The sequence below is a fragment of the Pongo abelii genome, chromosome 14, assembly GCF_028885655.2.
Source record: "Pongo abelii isolate AG06213 chromosome 14, NHGRI_mPonAbe1-v2.0_pri, whole genome shotgun sequence".
Taxonomy (NCBI): Eukaryota; Metazoa; Chordata; class Mammalia; order Primates; family Hominidae; genus Pongo; species Pongo abelii.
Window position 1 is genome coordinate 47,907,560 of NC_071999.2, and position 24,754 is coordinate 47,932,313.

Below are 24,754 nucleotides of genomic sequence, written 5' to 3' on the forward strand. Positions count from 1 at the left end.
GCTTGTAAGTACCTTTTGATGTTGTTCATCCTTCATCTTTTGCAATTTTCTGTTTTCTTCTGCTTTTAGAGAATCTCTGTAAGCCCAGCTTCTGGCCTGTAAAGGTACAGAGAGAAAAAAAAAAAAAAAACTTGATAGGATAAAGTGTTGTCACAGTACACCAAGCTGCCTACTATGGGCCCGGTGCTAATAACTCAACCTCTGTACTGAGCATATAGTAAGCTCCCCATACACACTTGGTTATTAAGTGATTTATGCATATGTCTGAAAATGTCCCTTGGAACATATAAAAAGAAAACTAGTGTAAGCACAATCATCCTGCACATTTGAAAGAATGATCTAAATGTTTAATTAAGCTTTAAAAATATCCCCTCAGAGATAATCAACATAGTTTATTCCTTCTAGTGGAAAGTTTAGAACATTTTCAAGAATATTCCAACTAGCTGATCAGTCAATATTAAAGACAAGCAATAGTGGCACCGTCTTTAGAAGAACAGGCATGTCTACTGCTCATTAATGATACCTGATTAAGCAGCTTGTCAACTAGTGGTTGATACCATATAATTTCAAGGATGTACATTTTCTAAGCGTTTGCATCCCTAATCTGGATGAAGCTTATTTCCACCTCTGAAAAGGAAAACAAAGTCTATTCAGGAACCCATGACAACAAAGCCTTTGGAAAGCCAGCACATGTGGGAGAATGCCCTTCAGTGTCTCTGACCCACCACACCAGAGTTCCACACCCTGGCATAGTGACCATGTGTTCTGACATTTATGGCGTTTCAAGTGTTCTGTTTATTTGTCATATGCTTTCTCTCCTTCACATTGATTTGCAGCCCCAGCTTCTGTAAGGCAAAGAGCTAATGCTTAGGAAATCACATGGATCTCATAAAAAACTATCAGCAGCATCATGGCAGCAGGTTACATATTTCAGACCTAGTTCTCAGGACTAATAATCCATAAAGTTCAGGTAGGCTGGTTCCTCCTTTTTCCAGCCTACATGAACTTTTATGTAACTTTTCTCAAGCACTTCTTAGTTCATTCTCCCATTTCTGTCACTATAAAAACCCACATACCATCAAATAATAAGAATCACTTCCCAGAAAAAGAGAGAAGCTTTCAAAATGGTATCATCTATGGCAGTGCCAGTTGGAAAACTGGAGCTTCCTGTGTTCAGAAATCCCTGGTTTATCCAAACCCTGTTGCATTGGGCAGGTAAACATACATCCTATGACTTTCTCTTATTTGCACCCTAAACTCAAGGGGACTGTGCTAAGACATAGAAGGGGAAAACTGATTCTCTGACAAGCCCTTCTTTTTATCTCTGACAACCCCTTCTTTTTATATTAGAGAAGGCTAGCCTTTATCACAAATATTCCATATAAGACCTAGTGAGGAAGGGAAGAAGGGAGGGAGGGAAGGAGGGTGAGAAGAGAGGACAGGAAGGAAGGAAAGGAGAGAAGAAGAAAGGAAAGAAGACAGCTTCTACTCAAGATATTAAAAGGTAGAATAAAATATTTAGTTAAAGCAAAATTACAACTTGAATGAGGGTATCTAAATTCTATTTGAATAGCCTTCCTTTAAACTTGTCATTTTATTGTTCTTTTATTAGAATACACGTCTTAGTTTTTGACTCAGAAAAAAGTGGTTATTAAATAACTTATTATTAAATAAGGTGCCTTATAAAGGTCCACAGAAACTGGGAAGTCACATGGCATCTGAACTTATGAAAAGTTCAGTTACTTGAAATCCTAATGCTTGCTTACCCAGCTGTGATCCCTAGGCAGGACAGGAAGTTTCTGTTCAAAAATAATAGAAGGGAATAAATTGATCACTATTTTTCTTAGCTCTAAACACCAGAAATTTCTAAGTCACTGTATTCACATAATTTGTCTAACATTGAAATATTCATTTAATACAATACAAATGCTATATTTTGTCGTTCAACCAAAATACACCTTTATTTATCCTCCCCAAAAGCTATGCTTATAATGTACTCATTCTATTAACAGCGTTTAAGCCTCCTCTGTGCAAGCACTGTGTCAGGACACGATTCCAGACCTCAAGCGTTTATAGCTTAGTGTGAAAGTCAAACTAGAAGACTAATGGTTACAGTACAGCGTGATAGGTGCTATGATAGAGGAAGCCAAAAAGAAGGATATTTAATTAAACTAGATTGAGGAGACTTTCCAAATCAAGTGAGGCTAAGTTATATTTCAAAGAGTGAGTAGGAATCAGACTATGCAGGGAGAAGAGCATCACATGAGCAAATGGAAAATAGCAGTGCATGAGTTTGCTAGGGCTTCCATAACAAAGTATTGTGATACTGGTGGCTTAAAGAACAGAAATTTACTATCTTATAGTTCTGGAGGCTAGAAGTCCAAAATCAAGGTGTCTTCAGGGTTGGTTCCTTCTGAGGGCTATGTGAGAAATATCTGTTCCAGGCTTCTCTTTTTGGCCTGCAGACTCCATCTTCGTTATGCATCTCTTCACATCATCTCCCTTGTATGCATGCTTCTGTGTCCCGATTTCCCCTTTTTATAAAGACACTTTTCATAATGAATTTGAACCCACTCTGGGAGCCTCATTTTAACTTATTTCCTCTGTAAAGATGCTATCTCTGAATAAGGTCACATTCTGAGGTGCTAGGGGTTAGGGCTTCCACATAAATTTTGAGAAGTGTGGGTCTCAACCCATGACAAGCATTAAGTTCTCCTTTCAAGATGGTGGAGTAAAGACGTTTCTGTTCCATTCTCCCCAAAATTACCCTAAACAAAGGAGAAAATGAAATACACACAAGCGCTATCTTCAAAAACCAAAAGAACCATATTCACAGAGGGAAATCTATGAAGACAAAGTAGATAAAGAAACAGTAAGTGACTTAGAGAGGAAAAGAGCAAACCTGAAGACTTGCTGGAAGGGGCTAGAGGACACCCATGGGGAGCCAGTTCTCTCCACAGAGCAACATGAGGGCCCAAGAAATGGATGCACCAGCTATTGAGGAAGACAGATGGATAATAGCAGGTAAAAAGGAAGGAATTACTAGATAGTCTCAGTAGAAGCCCTTCACCCCCAGATACCTGCTCCTACCTTGAAAATGCAGGTGCTAATTCACTCAACACCAACAGGAAATGAAAAGTGTATTTTCTGGATAAACTAAACCAGGCATACGTGTAAAGACAGCATCAGTGGACAAATGCCAGGCTGAGAATGAAATGACTCTATAAAGTCCTGCATACTGACCAGTGAGCCTCTGAGTCCCTCTTTTTGAAGTTTTCTTCTGGTTCCTGTACTGTTTCTTCTGAGAACTAATAAGTGATATATATATTTTTAAAGTAACAAAGAGAAAAGGAGGACTTTGGAGAAATTTTTAAAAAATCTCCCCTTCTTCCCCCCAAAAAAACCAAATCAGTATAATATTTAGAAGATATGGTCAAGAAAATATGCCAAAATATAGAAAAAAGGTAGTCAAAGAAAACTTACAGGAGAAAATCTCTAAAGTTAGAAGATAAATCCGGGAGGTCTACAATTTGAATAATAGAAATTCCATAAAGAGAAAATGAAAGGATATAAATCAGAGAGATAACACAAGAAAATCATCTAGAAATACAGATGAATTTCCAGACTGAAAATGAATTTAAAAAAGACTTTCACACTAAATCACAGCATTACAGAATGCCAGAAAAAGAAAAGATGACATTAAAGTATTTTCATGGGAAACAAAGAAAATCCCTCATATAAAGCCTGAAATTCACATGGCCTTGGATTTCTCAGGAACCAGTATTCAAAGTTAGAAGAGCAATGCCTCAAAATTCTGGAGGAAAATTCTTTCCAGTTTGGAATAGTCGTCAATAAAAATGCAAGCAAAGTATGAGAGCTGAATAAAGATAGTTTCAGACATGGAAGGACCTGAACATGTTTACCTTCCATGTGTCTTCTCTTGGGAAGCTACTAAGTAATATGCTCCACCAAAACAAAGAAATAAAGCAAGAAAATAGAAGAAATGAGGCCCAGAAATCAGACAACCCAACATGGGAAAGCAATAAAAGCAATTCCCAAGATAACTTTAAAACAGTGATTCTCAACCTCGGCTGCACATTAGGAGGGCCCGGAGAGCTTTTTCAAACCCTGAAGCCCAGGTCACAATACAGCAGGCTCTCTGGAGGTGCAACCCAGGTATCCGTGATTTTTAAAGCTCCCTAGGTGAATCCAGAGTGCAGAGGAGGCTGAGAACTATTGTGTTAAAGGAAAGTCCCAGAACAACAGCTGTGCGGCAGGCCTACAAACACCCAGGACAGGTTAAAGCAGGAGGAAAGAGGGATCCAGGAGGGAGAGAAAAAAAAAAATTGACAAGTTATCTGACAGGAATAAGTTGGAAAATTGTTTAGAAATTTGCATCAAAAGGCATTTTGTAGAACAGTCACAAAAGCTGTCAGAAGACAGTCAAATGTTCAAAGGAAACTAAGAAAACGCTAAAATAAAATATGTTTAAAGAGTTGTGCAGAAGGTATAACCAGAGTATACCAACTGGCTTGGCAGTGAGAAAATGTTTATATAGTCATAATAGGCAAAGCTCAGATTACTGAATAATTATAAGAATGAGAGGAAGAAATGAGTTAATAAGGTCTAAAATTGATTAGTCAAGAGATATCAACACATATTAACAGATATTCAGAGCTAACTAAGAAAAGAAACAGGTGGTGGGTTGCATAATGGCCCCCCAAAGATGTCCCAATCCCTGAAATCTGTGAATATTTCTTTATGTGACAAAAAGGACTTTGCAGAAATTAAGGATCTTGAAGCAGAGAGATTAGCCTGGATAGTCCAGGTGGGCCCATTGTAATCACAAACGTCATTATAAGAGGAAAGCAAGAAGGTCAGGGAGGGTGCAGAAGGTTGGGTGAGATGGAAGCTAAATTGGAGCAATGCAGCCGTGTGCCAAGGGTTTGGGGGGACAGGGGACAGATGCCCCCTGGAACCTTCAAAAGGAACCATTCCTGTTGATACCCTCATTTTAGCATTTTAAAACCCAGTTTTATTGCTGACCTCCAGAAGTGTTAAGAGAATAAATTTTTGTTCTATTAGGTCACCACATTTGTGGTAATTTGTTACAGCAGCAATGGGAAGTGTTCAAATGTTGGGGTGGAAGTGGGATTCAAGCAGCACAAAGGGACACATATTAAGTATTTTATTTGACTTCTTAATGAATGAGCATGTGACACGTAGATAAAAATTACAATAACCAACCTGCACTGAGTGCTCGCAGTAGAGTGAGAGAGGATAGCTGGAGAGGCATGAGCTATAGAACTTGGCCCCTCAGACATTAACGTGCACACACATCTTCCATGGATTGTATTAAATGCAAGCTCTGATTCAGGAGGTCTGCAGTGGGGCCTGAGATTGGTCTGCATCTAAATCTTTGCTCCTGATTTCAAAAGCTTTGCTTCCCCTTACCTTGCTTGCAAAAGCTTTGCTTCCCCTTACCCCTTTGCAGAAGCAAAGATTTAGACTCGAGGCCAGTCCTCCAGACCCTAGAGGACTAGAAAGGGGCCATTCTAAAGAAAGAGACAGAATCTAGAATTAAAGGAGAGAGGGAGGGACAGAGAGAGGAAAGGGCTTTGTGCCTAAGCTAAGACATTTTGATTTTATCCTTGAAGATATGGGGGACCACTGAATGATTTGGGGAAGAGAAACACCAGGATAAGATTTTTTCACATCGTTATTCTTTGTTGAAGAAGTAGGGGCACAAGGCCGGGTACGGTGGCTCACACCTGTAATCCCAGCACTTTGGGAGGCCAAGGTGGGTGGATCATTTCAGCCCAGGAGTTTGAGATCACCCTGCGCAATGTGGCAAAACCCTGTCTCTACAAAAACTACAAAAGTTAGCTGGGCATGGGGATGTGTGCCTGTGGTCCCAGCTACTCAGGAGGCTGAGGTGGCAGGATGGCTTGAGCCTGGGAGGTGGAGGTTGCAGTGAGCCAAGATCACGCTACTGCACTCTAGCCTGGGTGACAGAGTGAGACCCTGTCTAAAAATAAATAAATAAATACAAAATGGGGGCAGCAAACCAGAGACTAGAAACCATTTCATATTTGACTAGAAATATGCAGCGATGGTCGCTGAGGAAGGTCTGATGATGCTGGTACTTCTGCCTACGCACACAATACAGAGAACTATATTAATCCACATGTAAAAGTGAACCCTGTAAATATCTCTTGTCTGAAGTCCTAAGCCAAAAGGAATTTTCTTGTAACCACTAAAGGATTTTTCTTGTAATCTTTTACATTGACATAATTTTCTAGTATTTATTAAATCTCCATCTGCCAATGGCAGATCCACTTTTAAAGGAGAAAAGTACAAGAGGAAAAATCTTCTCAGGAAAGTTACATTAGGTAGTAAAATTAAAGTATTAAAAATTATATAAAAATTCTTCCAGCTCATCACACCCCATATAGATGGAAATCACATAGTGTTCACATTCTGTATGTTGACCATAGCTAAAGTAAACTGCAGGTGTCCTCTTTTTACAAAGAAATGTTCTTCACAGAAGTGCAATGTACATATTTGATTTTCCTAAAGCATTAGAAATGGTTCCGCAAAGCATTCTCAGAATAATTCTATGCATATGGATTAGACAGAATGAGAAGAGTATAATATGGATAAAAAGTCAATTAAATATATTGAACACTGAAACTGTATTAATAGTTTGGGGTTAAAATTGGAGCAGCTATTGCGTGGAGTTTATAAGGAACTGTCCTGGGTCCAATCCCGCTGCATATTTTCTATTAATAGCTCTGAGGATCCTATGACAAATGCACTAATCAATCCACAGAAAATGCAACTCTGGAAAACATTGCTAATGCTTTGGACGACAATATTAAAATTCAGGATGATCTTGTTAAATTGAAGAAATGAGCCAAAATCAATAGAGCTGCACACGCAGTTCTGCCAGGTGTTCCACATCACAGGATACAGGGAGCCCTAAACGGAAAGGAAGACCAGCCCGGTAGGCAAAACTCCAGTTGGTAAAGCTATCCAACTCCCGTTCTCCCTCTCCCTCCCTGACAGCCACAAGGATATCCAGACAGGTGTTTAGGGCTGTCATCTACACATGATTTAACTCCATTGCCTACAGCTTCTCAACTCTTTCCCCCAGAGCCCTGTAGTGAGGGAAGAGAGATGATGGATTTCCTTTAATATGACTTGTAGGGCCCACACTGATGAATTTAGACTTCAGAACATCACATTAGAAGCAGAAAAAAAAAATTAGGAAGCAACTAAAGATTTCTAAGTAGGAGTATAATGACCTCTTCCTAAGGAGTGTCATAATATCTTCCTGACATTTAAAAACATGGTCTCTATTGAGAAAGGGATAAGGGGAGATGAAGATGAGGGTTCTTTTTTTTTTTTTTTTTTTTTTTTTTTTTTTGCTTTTTTTTTTTTTAATCAACTATGTTGAGGTAAAATTTACATACAGTAAGTCATGTACAGTTAAAGGGTGCAGTTCAGTGAATTTTGAAAAATGTGCAAATCTATTCAATGACCACTAAAATCAAGATACAGAACTTTTCCATCATCTTTAGGTGTAAGAAAGTAAAATAGTACAGAGGCAAGTAAAGTAAAAATGTGAGCCTTTGTCCAACTCCATTATAGCTTTTTGCAAAAACAACTCAACATGGCCGGGCGCAGTGGCTCATGCCTGTAATCCCAGCACTTTGGGAGGCCGAGGCGGGCAGATCTCCTGAGGTCGAGAGTTCAAGACCAGCCTGACCAACATGGAGAAACCCCATCTCTACTAAAAATACAAAATTAGCCGGGGTGGTGGTGCATGCCTGTAATCCCAGCTACTTGGGAGGCTGAGGCAGGAGAATCGCTTGTACCGGGGAGGTGGAGGTTGTGGTGAGCTGAGCTCGCACCATTGCACTCCAGCCTGGGCAACAAAAGCAAAACTCTGCCTCAAAAAAAAAAAAAAAAAAAAAAAAAATTCAACATTTCTGTGTGTGTTGCATGAGACAATACATATACATTTTTTTGGTGCCCAAACTCTCGAATAATGTTCTCAATCTTGACTGTACTTCAGAATTACCTGGGAAGCTTAAAAATTCCCAGTGCACAAGAAGCACTCCCGGCCAATTAAATCAGAACATAGGGGTGGAACCCAGGCTTCTATTTTATTTATTAATATTTTAGAGATGAGATTTCTCTGTGCTACCCAGGCTGGAGTCATCATAGCTCACTGCAGCCTCAAACTCCTGGGCTCAAGTAATCTTCTTGCCTCAGCTTCCCTGGCTCAAATGATCCTCCCACCTCAGCCTCCCAAGTAGCTAGAACCACAGGCGTGCCAGTACACCTGGCTAATTATTTTGCTTATTTTTTTTTTTTTTTTTTTTTTTTTTTTTTTAATTTCTGAAGTATTTATTGATCATTCTTGGGTGTTTCTCGGAGAGGGGGATATGGCAGGGTCATAGGATAATAGTGGAGAGAAGGTCAGGAGATAAACACATGAACAAAGGTCTCTGGTTTTCCTAGGCAGAGGACCCTGCGGCCTTCTGCAGTGTTTGTGCCCCTGAGTACTTGAGATTAGGGAGTGGTGATGACTCTTAAAGAGCATGCTGCCTTCAAGCATCTGTTTAACAAAGCACATCTTGCACCACCCTTAATCCATTCAACCCTGAGTTGACACAGCACATGTTTCAGAGAGCAGGGGGCTGGGGGAAAGGCCATAGATCAACAGCATCCCAAGGCAGAAGAATTTCTCCTAGTCAGAACAAAATGGAGTCTCCTATGCCCACCCCTTTCTACACAGACACAGCAACAATCTGATCTCTCCTTCCTTTCCCCACACTTCCTCCCCTTCTCTTCAACAAAACCGCCATCGTCCTCATGGCCCGCTCCCGATGGTCGCTGTCTCTTCGGAGCTGTTGGGTACACCTCCCAGACAGGGCAGCCGGGCAGAGGCACTCCTCACCTCCCAGACAGGGCGGCTGGGCAGAGGCGCCCCTCGCTTCCCAGACGGGGCCGCCCGGGCAGAGGCGCTCCAAGATGAGGGTTCTTTAACAACTGATTTAGCTACCCAAACCCTGAGAAATCTGAGACTTTAAGAAACTTAAATTCATCTTTTCTTTCAGCTACAACCCTTACCCAGAGTCATCCTTAATTACACTTACTTTCTTGTCCCCAATTAGCAAGTCAATAACCAAGCCCTGCTGCTTTCACCTTCTAAGCAGTTTTCTGAACTGCACTCTCTTCTCCATCCTCTCCCCTGCTGTCCTAGCTGAAGTCTTCATCATTCTTCACCCAGACTGATACAGAAGCCTTGGGGGGCCTCTCTGCTTCTCTATTCCTTTAGAGCCCTCCTTCGCAATGTTACCAATGTGATCCAGAATGAAAACACAAATCTAACCTTGAGCTTTCCCTGTTTAAACATTTCCAATACCTTCAGTGCTCACAGAATGGGGTTTAGGTTTTCCAAGGTGGCATGCAAATTTCTGTGGTGGTTTTCTACCAGGAGCACCATGAGCACGCAGTATGCGGGGCATTTCTACATGTCTCAGTGTCTGGGTGGCGCTACTGGCCCTTCATGCCCAGGGGCTAGGGATACTAAGCACCCTGCAGTAATCAAGACAACTCACACAATGAACTGTCCCACCTGAATTTCCAGAGGTAACACCATTGGGAAAGGGTCCTCATGGTTCCTGCTCACTTCTATATCCTTCTAGCTCACTTTTCTGCACTGCAGCTACATAACTCTTCTTCTGTAACACAAGCCATGCTTATTTCTTGCATTTATACCTTAATTCTTGCTCTATGTGTCTTTATTAATTCTGATACCTGGAAAGACTCATCACTTTACTGATTCATAGTTTAAGCTTCTGCTCTGGTATCATTTCCCAGGAAGCATCTAACACACACGGTCTGACTTAGATGCTTCTTCCTGATAAGGCAGTAGTGCTTTCTTATTGTGACATGCTCTGTGCTCAGCAGTTTGCTTTAAAACCATTGGTGTTCTCCTTTACTAAGGTTCATTGAGCAGAAACTGTAGGCACTCAGTAGGCCTTATACAGACCTATGAATTTAAAGAATGGAAGGAAGGAAGGAAGGAAGGAAGGATGGATGGATGGATGGATGGATGGATGGAAGGATGGAAGGATGGAAGGATAGATGGGTGGATGGGTGGGTGTATGAATGACTGGGTGAGAGGAAAGACTTCTCTGAGGCTGTTTTAGTCCAGGTGCCCATAAAATAATACAAGCATTATTTTATAGCTCAGGCAACAGTTGAGGTCAAAGTTTCGGATCAGGTCATCTGTCTTTAGTTCCAGCATTCTATGATGTACAAGTCACTCTATATCCCTAATCTTCAGTCACTAAATACCTCTATAAAATGTGCCAGGCAGTACCCTGCATAGCAATTCACTTACCCATGTTGAGGATTGTGGGCCACAAACAGCACTTTGACAGGCACTTCTGTCTGGCAATTCTGTGTTCAGTTTGCTCAAGAACTCAGCAGTTTTGCTACCAGGAACACAAACAGGTGTTAGTGCCTTCACAAAAACATGAATATAATTCTTTATTTTTCCTTTGGATACTAACCTAGACTTATTTGGGTGATGATTAAAATTATCCTCAGCAGAACAGAAAGTTACGTTGAGAACAAGGTGTAGCAGAAATCAAAACAAAATGCTATTGCAAGATTGCATTCTTCAAGAACAATATTTCAAAAATATAAAACTAGGTTTATGAAATGTGAACCTATGACCTCATTTTTTCCACTTTATATTACTGACATAAATACAAGTCCTCTCTCAGAGCACATTCCACAGCATGGGGCCCTAATTTCCTATCTGAACATTTAATGCTTAACACTCAGACTTCAGGGTGGAGCTGCGGAACATTTACGCCCTACAACATCCTGCTTCACACCAGTTTTACATTAAGCCCTTTACCCTCTCATCTGCCTCATGGCTTTGACCGCTGTTAGGATACACAGACCCTCTAATCCAGTCCTCTTTTCTATTTATGGATCACGGAGCCCTTTTGGACTCTGAAAGCAAAAGTGGACCCTCTGTTAACAGACACACACACACACACACACACACACACACGCACACAGTCCTTTGCATTTTGTTTGAGAGAGGGGATAAACCCTCCAGAGAGGTTAAAAAGTGCTGCTGATTCTAGACTGCATTTCTAATATCTCTTTTTAGCTCTGAAAAATTGGCCTAGAAATGTCCTCAGTTTAAATAAGAAGTTCTCTGTTTTTACCTTAAAAATCCAAACCACCACCCCAATTTCCCCTCTCACTTATGCCAAGCATAGAACACTGGAATTGTTTCCTAGTCCTTACCTCAGCACCTGGCCCTTTCGGCCTACCCTTGATTAATTTCTACCCCTTGGTCCTTTTCTCATGTAATTTGTGGGATTTTTATCTCTTCATTGCACATTCACAGCCACATACCTCATTGAGCACTGACTTATATTGCACCAGACTTGCACAGCCTGTTCCCATCTCCCTCCCTCCTCCTGCTAGCCCTCTGCTTTCCTGTAATATTTTAAGCCCAATGCTAAGATCTGATTCATCAAGTACTTAGGACATGGGCATTAAACAAAACATAAAGTATCTGGTAAGAACAAATGGCATCCAGTGTAGGAGGAAAACAAGGAATTAGAAACTAAACAGGCGCCAACATCACTTCAAATAATTACTTAGGTAGAACATGGCATCTGAAAAAGGTCAGAAGCTTGATCTGGGGAAGGAAGAAATAAAAGTGAAGCAACATACAGAACCCTGAGAAACATTCAGCAATTGAGACGAGCAGCCTTTCCATTTGTCTTGGATTACTTATCTTGCCCAGAATAGACAGGGAGACTAATGAAGTCGCAGAGTCTGGAAGCTGCCCCACTGTCTGGGGCTTTATGAAGTCATCAGTCAAAAGTATAAAAAGAAGAGTGATGCCAGAAGTCTGGATGAGATCTCTGAATATCCTAAGCGGAGTGCAGGCCATAGGAGAAAGCAGCGAAAAAGAAACACTGACAAGCAAGGAAGAAACTTCAGACCAAGTTGACAGGCAGCCCCTCAGTTTACTGACTGCCGCTTCTTACCTGCCAACACCAAGCACAAAGCTGCCTGCATAGCCAGCCTCTAGCTGTGGCCCTCGTGCCAATTATCACTGCCTCACTCATGCCGCAGGATATAAAGCAGAGTGACAGGGTCACAGGACTGCCAGAGGAATACAGGTAGGGGCCTGCAGAGGATGCGGATTACTGCCAAGTGATCAACTATACAAAGGAAGTCCCATGTTACTACACTGACTCGTATTTTTCTACTATTAGCATTAGTCCCTGGTATATAATAAAATTTCCATATATTGGCTGAACTGAAGTGGGATCCCTGTAGGTAACTGTGGTTATATTTAACAAAAATAAGATGTAGAACCTGTTTGAGGGGCAAACGAAGGAAAATATCCTCGTGGGAAGTCCAACTGGACTAAGAACTCTGGACTCTAGCACTGTTTTCACCTTGCCCTTGGGGTTCTTGGTATTATCACTACTGTGACTCTACTGCCTGTTGGAGAGGGGTGGTCCTCTTCCACTTTGTCACTCTGATCCAAGCATAAAAGATTTCTTCCTCTATTCTCCATAGAACAAAATAAAATTTACTTATGTCCCACTTAGGATCTTTAAGGGTCCTTCCTGCTCATTCTTACATTGATTTCTATGGCATATCCTGAAAGGTCCCTTCAGGAAAATCTCGCCTCAACAGAATACAGTTGTAGCAGACTGCTAAATGGTCATGAAAATTTACATTCTCCTCTTCTGGCCACACAACCTGGCTACATTTCCTAGCCTCCCTTGCAGCTAAGGTTGGCTTTATGACTGAGTCTTGACCAATGGAATGTGAGAAGTGATGAATGCCACGTCCAGTACTAACTTATTAGAAAATTCCCATGCATGTGCCTCCATACATTGTTCTCCTGGCTGGAACAGAGACAGCCCTCAAGGAAATGCTGGAAGTTGTGCATTGAAGGTGGTGGAGTCTCTATCAGTTTTGGTTCCTAAAGACCTGAGTGGAGGAGGCTGCCTTTCAAATTATGATACAATGATATTTTAAAAAGCAGTCTATGCTTTTTTGTGAATTCACTTATATGTAGTAAAATTAGAAACACTTGCCAAGTGAGAAGAGCAGCTCCTGGCATCCAGGAATTGATCTGATGCTCACGTCTAAATCTCAGTGTTATTATAAACTGATCTGATCCGACACTGAAGTTAAGCTGTGTTCCACTGTTGGATGTAAATAGTCACACAACATATCCACTTCAAACAAGGTCATCATGCAATCCACAAAGTACCAAACATCATCTCCTCTAAGTGAATGACTGTTACTTCTTCACTAATTACAGCTTCATAGTCACTCTAGGTCCTTCCTATAGGTAAGATTTATTGAGATACCCAATCATAAAATTGTCCCCACATTCTGATGGCACCCAATCCAGAGCAACTCCCTGTCTCCATAGACCCTTCCCAAAATTACCCAACCAAAGCACAAATCCTGTAGTAGGGTCTTTCTAACACTTTCTCACTGAGATAACTCACCATTCCCTATGGTATGCATTCTCCTTTGCTGCAATGAGTAATAAACCCAACTTGTTCAACTACAGGTATGTTCCTGGTAGTTTTTGGTTAAAGCACATTGACAAATGTTACATACCAGGACAGTGGTTACTGCTAGGGAAAGACAGAGAAGGAAGGGATGAGGGTGGAGGGATAGCTAGCTGTCTCTGTAATATTTATTTTTTTAATTAACCAAATATAAGTAATATCTTAATATGAGCTTAGTGGTTGATACATATTTTCTGTGTGTTTGAAATGTTTCTCAAATAAAAAGGGGGAAAAAAACCCCACACAGACTATGGTGGTGTTTACTAGGAAAAGACTTGGCAGATACCATTCCAGATTTCATAGAACAATAATTTCCAGAATGCCAGTGGGAAGACAAGTGTGGGGCTGGCTACATGAGAATCATCTGTGGTGCTTCCTAGAAATTACTGGACTCAGGCCTTTGACTCTAATTGAGCATGTCTGGAGTGGGATCCGGGAATCCGCGTTTCTTAAAAGCACCCCTGGTGATGTTAAGAACTACTACAGTATTACAGATGGATATTCAATATGCATAATTATCTTAAGTCTACATGACTCTGACTTATGAATAATTCATGTTATACAACACATTTGGAAATAAAACCTCAGCATGTCTTAGGAACTGTCTGTATAAGTACAATCTAATAATGCATTCTACATGTACTTTGCAATAGCTTCACAAACCTGAACTTTGCCACCATGAGGCTTAGGTAAGTAATCATTCGTACATGCACGCATGCATTCATGCAGGCAACAAATATTTCCTGAGTCTGTGTCATGTGTTTAGCAATATGGGTTATAGGACAATCTAAAGAAGTATTATTTTGCTTAAGTCAGTTTCACGTAACTGGGTATGAGCAAATGACATTCACACACCTATAAGCACTCACAGAGCCTATGTAAGTAAGAGAGTGAGAGATAATCTATTGGGATACACAAAACCCATTTAAGAAATCACAAGAACAAGATTTACAAAACAAAACACAAAAGTGAGTAGTAATGCTGGGAGAACTTTGTACTTAATCAAAGTAATCAAACTATTGCACGCATTTTACGGAATTCTTTCCCCTCATTTATCTGGTCTTTAATGATTTAATTTTTAATTGCAAAAGCAATACATAAATACGAGTCAGAGAACAGAATAGAAATTAGATAAAAATATAAAGAAAAAAAGTGAAGGTCCTACTTAACACCTCTCTCAACCTGACTCCTTTCCCCAAAGGACAACATCATGAATTGTCAGGTATGTATCCTGATTTTCTATTAATTGATAAATATCTATTTAAAATTACATACAAATGAATAGTGGTTTATTTCGGGGGAGGATAATTAGGATAAGGCAGAGAAGGCCAGCTGTTCTCTAAAATGTGTTCCTCTGCTTCCTGCATATATAGCTAGACTACATCTCCCAGCTCCCACACAATTAGATGTGACATAGGAGCATATATCTGCATTCTGGCCAATGAAATGTGAGTAAATGTATGGGCCAGGCTGAAGTGATCCACATCAATAACCTCTCACAGCATTCTTAATACTCTGTCCTCCTTCTATCTGATGATGGTACCTTAAGTGAGCTTGCAAGGCATTTGCAAAGGAGAGTAGAGCCACCTTTTCCCTGCAGCTTTTAATGCTGGGAGGGGGGAAAGCTAACCTGACTCAAACATCAGCCCTGGATCATTCCACAAGAAAGATATAAACTTCTTGTTCTTTAAGTCACTGAAATTTTGGTGTTTATGTTTTTTAACTACAGCTTTTCCTACCCTAAACTAACAGATTTTTTTCTTTAAGTGGGATACTATATTTTGTTCTGGAGATAGATTTTTGTCATCTAACCACATCTTTGAGATTTTTCCATATTTATAAATATATATCTTATTCCTTTTGGCAGCTGAATAGCATTTTATGATATGGATATAATACATTTAACATTCTTATGGATAGATATTTATAGTTTTTTCCAATGAGCATCGTGGTATATACATCTTGTGCAAATACATAAATACTTTTCTAAGATATACACCTAGAAGTAGAATTTTATTCTAATATAGGTTCCCATAAATAGATATGCAATTTTTTGTTTTTGTTTTTTGAGACAGGGTCTCACATTGTTGCCCAGGCTGGACAGCAGCCTTGACCTCCTGGGTTCACGTGATCCTCCTACATCAACCTCCCAAGTAGTTGGGACTACAGGAGCACACCACCATGCCCAGCTAATATTTTTTTAGAGGTGGGGTCTTGCTGTGTTGCCCGGGCTGATCTCAAACTTCTGGCCTCAAATGATCCTCCCACCTCAGCCTCCCAAATTATTGGGATTACAGGCACAAGCCACTGCACTCAGCCTATTCACGATTAAACCATGCTTAATAGTGCCAAGCTGATCTACACAAATTTATATTTCTACCAAAAGTAAACTTTATGAAAGTGGCAATTCAGAACCACAGCTAACCTCCTTTAAGTACTAATCCTATCCTGTCTTACACATTCCTATTTACCTCGGTCACCACCAAGTGTCCCAGTCTCACCCATCATTCAATATGACTCAGTCTCTCAATCCCACACTGCCCCATATATCTACCACTTAAGCCCCCACACCTCCCTCTAGCCTTCCAAAACTTTCCAAGGGGGCAAAAATCTCTCGATCTTTAACCAAGAGTTAACAGCTCAGGATTCTTAACCTCATATCAGAAAGTCTCCCTCAAATACAAAATCACCATTAGGCAAACATCCAGGTAAAAAAAAAAAAAAAGAAATGTTGGCAAGATTCATTTACATAGGCTAAAATCACTGGGCAAAAGTTTGCAGATAACAGGATATTAGTATAGTCTTAAAGTATCTCCCCCAAGACATTCATCAATTATAAAGAGAAAAACAATAACTTAACAGTGGAGATCACCTTACCAAATGATCCAAGTAAATATCACCAGTGATAAGGATACTGACCATCATGTACCCTCTGATGTGATGCACTGAGAAGGACACAGCATCACTTCCGTAATTTTCTTGTTGGAAATTATAACTTCAAGCTATTCATGAGAAAACATCAAACAAACCCAAATTGGGGGAAGTCTAGAAAGTAACTATCCATTACCCACTGAATGTGTTAAGGTCATGAAAGAGAAGGGAAAAAATGAGGTACTGTCATATATTGGAGGAAATTAAGGAATCATAATGACTGGATATTTTATGTGATCCTGAATTGGATCCTGAAATAGAAAAGGAGCACTGGAGGGAAGCTGATGGAATGTGAATAAGGTCTGTAGTTTATATTAATAGTATTGTACCAATGTTAATTTTCTGATTTTGATCATTGTACTATTGTTATATAAGATATTAATGTTCGCTAGATGAAGCTAATTGGAAACTATTTTTCTACTATTTTTGTATCTTTTCTCTAAGTTGGAAATTATTTCAACATAAAAAGTAAAAAGAAAAGAAAAAGAGTCTGCCTCATTTTCCCACACTGTCTGAAACCTGACCACCTCTTGAAAACAGTACTTCCCACGACCCCCCGAAATGGAGCTATTTTACTTCTCATATACACATTCCTTGGTGCCTGAAAATGAAGCAGACATCCTGTTTCCTCCCAATCTACTTCCAGACCATTACTTACCCCATCACTTGCAAAACATGTTTGCTCCTGTAGTACCCACAACACAGAATATACCATCCTCTTTGCCATTGTCATCCTTCAACCTTCTGGTCAACCATCTCTCATTTGTTTAAGATTTCAGCCTTTGGTGCACCCAGGAGGTGTGGGCATCATGTAATTGGCAGTTGGTCAAGGCTGGTGCCAGACCCAGCCTCCTGAAGGAACCATGTCCTGCAGCTTTGGGTGCTACTCGTCATGTCAGGCACACACTGCCGCCCAAGAGGAGCTGCTCTTTGAATTCTCTGTGAATGTTGGGAGGAGGAACACCAGAGCTGCTGGCTGAAAATTACCCAAACAAGAGGAATACCCCCCAGCATGGACTTCCTGGTTCTTTTCCTGCTCTACTGGCTTTGGTGCCAGTTGGTTATGTTATGACCTGTTTTTGCTAGAAAACTCATGATTTTAAATGCCTGGTCAGGGCAGGAGCACAGATATTTTCCTGTATAATTCCAGAATGTCTTCAGAAAGCCATGTAAAGATTGCTTCATTACCTCTTCCATACACGAAACCATACCTTCAGGCTGGGTGCGGTGGCTCACACCTGTAATCCCAGCACTTTGGGAGGCCGAGGCGGGTGGATCACGAGGTCAGGAGATCGAGACCATCCTGGCTAACACAGTAAAACCCCGTCTCTACTAAAATTACAAAAAAAAAAAAAAAAATTAGCCGGTCATGGTGGCAGGCGCCTGTAGTCCCAGCTACTCAGGAGGCTGAGGCAGGAGAATGGCGTGAACCCGGGAGGCGGAGCTTGCAGTGAGCCAAGATTGCGCCACTGCACTCCAGCCTGGGCAATAGAGCAAAACTCTGTCTCAAAAAAAAAGAGAAACCATACCTTCATTATCCTCCATCTGGTCTTGCAAGGGATGGTAAATACCGAATATACCTGGGAAATACTTGGCTACCATCAAAAGCTAGTTCTCCTGTATTACCTTCTTCTGCCCTATCTGCTTCTGATTGTAAACCCGTTTATTTCCACCCTAACTTGTGTAACTGATTCTGGCATTATAAGAAAAGCAAATGAATTATTTCTTCAAGTTTATGAATTCAATGAAGTGATGTTTCTAAAGAGGTGAGGTGCTCTACTTATGACTGATGAGCACCAGCTCGATCTAAGCACTGACTGCAGTGTGCGCGCCATTTTGACCATCTTGGGTTTGGGTGAACAACTGCGTCTGGGCTTGGAACACCAGTTATTAATACTTTCTCATCTACCTCTTGATGTTGATGGCCACAGCTGCTGCCATGGCCATTGTGAGCACTGCGTTTCTGGTCGACTTGGTGGTATTGTTGGATTCATACTAGACTTACATTGATGACCTTGGACACTTCCAGTTTATGGACTTGATTTTTCTTATTCAGTACCTGTTCCTGACCTTTCCAACAATTGTTTTCATGCTGGGGTTGTAGTTGGGGAGGACTCTGTAATGGTCCTGAGCTTCCTCCTGGGTAGCTACCTGTGCTTTGCTCTGTACCTGGTTGCCACCAACCAGACTACTAATGAGTGGTTCAGAGGTGACTGGGCCCCATGCCAGCATTGCCCCCTCACGGCCTGGCCTTCATCAGGAAAGCCCCAAATCTACCAGAACATTCACTCCCATGGGCTCTCCAGCAACCTTTGAGAGATCTTTCTACCTGCCACTCCATATCATGAGAGAAAGAAGAAATAAGAATGGAAGAAGTTGTCACTGCCTTTTAAATATAGTATGCATTTATTTATTTAATAAAAAACCTTCAGCCTTCCTCCCTATCTTGACTACTGTCAACATGGATATCCTATGTGCTGCCCCCCACCACAGGCTGTGTTTCTTGATTTCTTCGTCTCCAGTAGCTCTTCTTCACTCTACCTCAGCCACACTGCCAGGGCCATACCCTGGACATTGTTGTCATGAATAAATGTCCTCTCTCCAAACTATCTGACAAATTCCATTCCTGAATACAACTTTCTGTCATTCCATGTTCTTCTTTCAAGTACTATCAATATAACAACATTCCAGTCTCTCTGGGATTTCCAAACCACTGATTCGCCACCTCTTTCTAACCATCAGCTCCCATCTATTTTAATTCTTGTGCAGCTTACAGCCCATAGTCCATTTTATAAATCTTTCCCTTACAAATATCTTTCTTCCTCTTCTTCCTGCTTCCTTCATGTATGTCTGGAAAAATCTCAAACCTAGATCAAGTCAACCATCTGCTTTCTCTGAGTCTGCACCAGGACAAGTAAATCAAACTTGGGAAAAATAATATATCTGGTGTTTTGGGATGGGAGGTATGAAGAATGATGGAGTGGTAAAGTAGACTGGCTTCAAATGAAGTCCATTAACTCTAGCTTCATCCTACCAAATTCTTCTACTCCATTTCACTCATAAATTCTTTTTTTTATTTTTTATTTTTTTGAGACAGAGTTTTGCTCTTGTTGCCCAGGCTGGAGTGTAATGGCGTGATCTCGGCACACTGCAACCTCCATCTCCCGGGTTCAAGCAATTCTCTTGCCTTAGCCTCCTGAGTAGCTGGGATTACAGGCACCCGCAATCGTATCTGGCTAATCTTTTGTATTTTTAGTAGAGACAGGGTTTCACCATGTTGCCCAGGTTGGTCTCAAACTCCTGACCTCAGGTGATCCACCTGCCTCAGCCTCCCAAAGTGCTGGGATTACAGGTGTGAGCCACCATGCCCAGCCCACTCATGAATTCTTCTCCTGTACCTTTTGTTTGTTCTCAGTTCTCAGCTGACAATCTCCTCACACTTCATTGAGAATAGAGAAATAAGTCTTTCATCTTCTCAACACGAAATCTTTTAAGTCTTCCTATATCTGTACCTATCTTCCTTTAACAAAAATGTAAAGAGTGCTTCCTCAATTATAATAGGGGAAGTACTCTCCTTTAAATCATTGACTAATCATCAAGCATTGGTTAGGTATACTCAGGAACCTATTCATATATTCTTTCTCAAGTTTATTTCTTCTGTCATCCCCTTGTGTCTAGTCTTCCCCTCCTCTCCTGGATCATTTTTATCAGCATACAAACATGATCAATTTAAGAAAACTTTTGATTCCACAGCCTCATCCAGTTACTGCCTCATTTCATTGTTCTCATTTTCAAATTATTCAAGAGTTACTGATAAATGCCAAATCTATTCCCATCTCTCCATTTACTCATAAGTCCAATTCAATCAAGCTCCAGCCCCATCATCATACCCAAATCATTCATGTCAAGATCACAGTCATTATCACTGGTCCTCCTCTCATTTGACCTTTCAACACTAGTGGAGAATTGACTAATTTCTCCTTTTGGAAATATGTCTGTCCTGTTTTCCATGATACCACACTCTTAATTTGCCCAACCTCTCAGATGTCCTTTTGTATCTACCTGACCTCTACATGATAGAGCTCCTCTGTATTTGGTCCTGGGCCCTCTTCTCAAACCTGCAATTTCATCTTAAGTGACTTTATCCATTTTCATGGCTTTACATTTACATGCTAATAATTCCTAAATTTATATTTCCCATATATCTGCTCAGTGAGACCAAATTCATGTGTACAACTGCCCATTTGATATCTCCAAACCATCTCAAACTTAAACTCTTGATATTTTTCTAAATATGTAAACTTAAACTTAACTTAAACTCTTGATATTTTTCTTCCCAAACCTTGGTTTTCACCTAGTAGCCCCCATCTCAGTACATGGCATCACTACACCTCCAATACTTGAAGTCAGAAACTTGGGAGTCATCCTTGATTCTTTCTTCTTCATCCCCAATATCAATATGTCCTATTGAACTTACATACAATATGTAGGTATAGTCATATGTCAGAGATATTGTGAGTTTGGTTCCAGACCACTGCAAAAAAGCAAATGAAATATTGCAATAAAGTGAGTCACATAAATTTTTTTGTTTTCCATTCATATAAAAGTTGGGTTTACACTAGATTGTAGTCTGTTAGGTGTGCAATAGCATTATGTCTTGAAAAATGTACACTTTAATTTAAAAATACTTTATTCCTAAAACAATGCTAACATCTGAGCCTTTGGTGAGTTGTAATCTTTTTGCTGGTGGAGGCTCTTGTTGATACCTGCTGACTAATCACGGTGGTAATTGCTAAAGGCCAGAGTTGCTGTGGCAATTTCTTAAAATAGGACAATGAAATTTGCCACATCAATTGACTCTTTCATGAAAGATTTGTGTGTATCATGCAATGCTGTTTGACAGCATTTTACCCATAGTAGAATTTCGTTCAAAATGGAAGTCAATCTCTTAAACTCTGCCACCAATTTATCAGCTAGGTTTATACAATATTCTAAATTTTAAGTCATTTAATCAATGTTCACAGCATCTTCATCAGCAGCAGTTCCCATCTCAAGAAATCCCTTTCTTTGTGCATCCATAAAAAGCAACTCCTCATCCATTGAAGTTGGATCATAAGATTGCAACAATTCAGTCACATCTTCAGGCTCCACTTCTAATTCTAGTTCTCTTGCTATTTCCACATCTGCAGTGACTTCCTCCACTGAAGTTTTGAGTCCATCAATGTCATCCATGAGGGCTGGAATCAACCTCTTCCATATTCCTGTTAATGTTGATATTTTTACCTCCTCCCATGAATCACAAGTGTTCTTGATGGCATCTAGAATGGTAAATCCCTTCTAGAAGGTTTTAAATTTAGTTTGCCCAGATTCATCAGAAGAATCACCATCTATAGCCTTTAAAAATCTATTTCTTAAATAATAAGATGTGAACATCAAATTTATTTCTTGATCCATAGGCTGCAGAATGGAGACTGCATTAGCAAGCATGAAAACATTAATCTCCTTGTATATCTTCCAGGCATCTCAAACTTAGCATGTCTGACCTTGAACTTTTGATATTTTTCTTCCTAAATCTTTGTTCTTGGTTTTGGTATTTGGTTTAGAAATACTGCCAAATATCCTAATAGGTATTAGAACCAAGGTTTGGGAAGAAAAATATCAAAAGTTTAAGTTTAGATATGCTAACTTTGAGATGCCTGGGAAATATACAAGGAGATTAATGTTGTTTTCATGGGTGATTAGGTGCATTGTCAATGAGCAGCAATATTTTGAAAGGAATCTTTTCTTCCGAGCAGGTCTTATTAGTGGGCTTAAAATATTCAGTAAACCATGACGTAAACAGAGGTGCTGTCATTTAGGCTTTGTTGTTCCATTCATAGAGCATACACACAATTTAGCATACTTTTTTAAGGGCCCTAGGATTTTCAGAATGGCAAATGAACATTGGCTTTAACTTAAAGTCACCATCTGCATCTGCATTAGCCCCTAACAAAAGTTAGCCTGTCCTTTGAAGTAGGTATTGACTTCTCCTCTCTAGCTATGAAAGTCCTAGATGGCGTTTTCTTCCAATAGAAGGCCTTTTCACCTACATTAAAAATCTGTTGTTAGGCTGGGCGCAGTGGCTCACCCCTGTAATCTCAGCACTTTGGGAGGCTGAGGTGGGCGGATCACCTGAGGTCAGGAGTTTAAGACAAGCCTGGCCAACATGGTGAAACCCCATCTCTACTAAAAATACAAGAAATTAGCCGGGCATGGTGATGGGTGCCTGTAATCCCAGTTACTCGGGAGGCTGAGGCAGGAGAATCACTTGAACATGGGAAGAGGAGGTTGCAGTGAGCTGAGATCGTGCCACTGCACTCCAGTCTGGGAGACAAAGCAAGACTCTGTCTCAAAAAAAAAAAAAAAAAAATCTGTTGTTTAGTATACACACCTTCATCAATGATCTTAACTAGATCTTCTGGATATCTTGCAGTTTCTACATCAGCACTTTCTACTTCACATTGCATGTTTATATTATGGAGTAGGCTTCTTTCCTTAAACCTCATGAACCAACCTCTGCTAGTTTCTAACTTTTCTTCTGCAGCTTCCTCATCTCTCTCAGCTTTCATAGAATTAAAGAGTGTTAGGGCCTTGCTGTAGCTTAGGCTTTGGCTTTAAGGAATGTTTTGGCTGGTCTGATCTTCTATCCAGATCACTTGAACTTTCTCCATATTAGCAATACAGCTATTTTGCCTTCTTATCATTCACATATTCACTGGAGTAGCATTTTTAATTTCCTTTGAGAACTTTTCTTTTGTTTCACAACCTGGCTAACTAGTGCAAGAGGTCTAGCTTTTGTCCTATCTGGGTTTTCAACATGCCTCCACACTGAGCTTAGCCATTTTTAGCTTTTGATTTAAAATGAGAGACATGTGATATTTCCTTTTACTTGAATGCTTATGGGCTATTGTAGGGTTATTAACTGGCCTAATTTCAGTATTGTTGTGTCTCAGGTAATAGGAAGATCCAAAGAGGAGAGAGAGATAGACAGGGGAACAGCCAGTCAGGGGAGCAGTTAGAACACATGCAACATTTATTGATTAAATTCTCTGTCATTTGTGGGCAGGGTTTGTGGGTCCCCAAAACAATTACAATAGTAACAACAAAGATCACTGATCATAGATCACCAAATCAGATGTAATCATAATGAAAAGGTTTGAAATGTTGTACAGATTACCAAAATGTGACACTATGACACAAAGTGGGAAAATGGCACCAATAGGCTTGCTCAACACAGGGTTGCCACAAACTGACAATTTATAAAATTTTAAAAAATGAAATATCTGTGAGGCGCAATAAAGCAAAGTGCAATAAAACAAGGCATGCCTGTACTTTTCTCTGCACTGACATCACTTAAGCTGAGCCACCACCAACTCTTATCTGGACTACTGCAGTAACATCTTTAGTAGTTACTCCATTTCTTCTCTTGCCTTCTCAAATCTGTTCACAACACAGCAACCAGAGTAGTCATTTCTTTTTGAAAAATAAAAACCTTCCACAGGTTATCCCTGAGGCTCGAAAAAAATGCAGACTCTGTGCCATGGCCTGTGTGGTCCACTTAACCTGCCTAGCTCCTGCCTGTCTTGTCAACTTCGTGATCTCTTTTTTACTCTTCAGCCCAAACACACCAGCTTCCTTTCAGGTTGCTGAGTACCCTATATGCCATTGCCTCAGCCTAGAACTTTCTTTCTCGTTCTCAGTATGGCTGGTTCCTTCTCATCCTTTTATCTTCAGTTCAAATGTCATTTTCTTGGAAAGTCGGGTCCTACCTATCATGCTAAGGAGATGTTGCCTTCCTAGTCCCATTATGCTCACTTACCCTATCTCTAACACTATGTTCCTTCACAGGAATTGTTTGAATCCTACACAGTTATCCTACACAGTTCTTTGTCAGCTTGTCTATTAATTTCCACATTTGCTCATGGAGCCATATTTGCTTCATTGACAATACATGCCTAGAACCTAGTATAGTGCTTGACACACACCAAGTGCTTATCGGTTTAGAGGATTTTTCTCTTTAGGGTTTTTAAGAGATACGGTCTCCCCTGTGTCACTCAGCCTGGAGTGCAGTGGTGTGATCATAACTCACTGCAGCCTCAAACTCCTGGCTCAAGTGATCCACCTGC

The 24,754-nt window shown here is 40.4% G+C and overlaps 1 protein-coding gene and 1 pseudogene across 7 annotated transcripts in view; one reads left to right on the forward strand and one right to left on the reverse strand.

Moving 5' to 3' along the window:
* Positions 1-24,754, reverse strand: part of EPSTI1 (epithelial stromal interaction 1) — a 105,143-nt gene that overhangs the window by 29,196 nt on the left and 51,193 nt on the right. For all 7 annotated transcript variants that reach the window (XM_009248619.4, XM_024230768.3, XM_063714800.1 and 4 more), the window contains 2 exons: positions 10,421-10,514; positions 13-96 (listed from right to left, as the gene is read on the reverse strand). In XM_009248619.4, coding sequence (XP_009246894.4) covers positions 13-96; positions 10,421-10,514 — 178 coding nt within the window. The remainder of the gene's footprint in view (positions 1-12; positions 97-10,420; positions 10,515-24,754) is intronic.
* Positions 17,535-18,953, forward strand: LOC103892220 (palmitoyltransferase ZDHHC4-like; annotated as a pseudogene).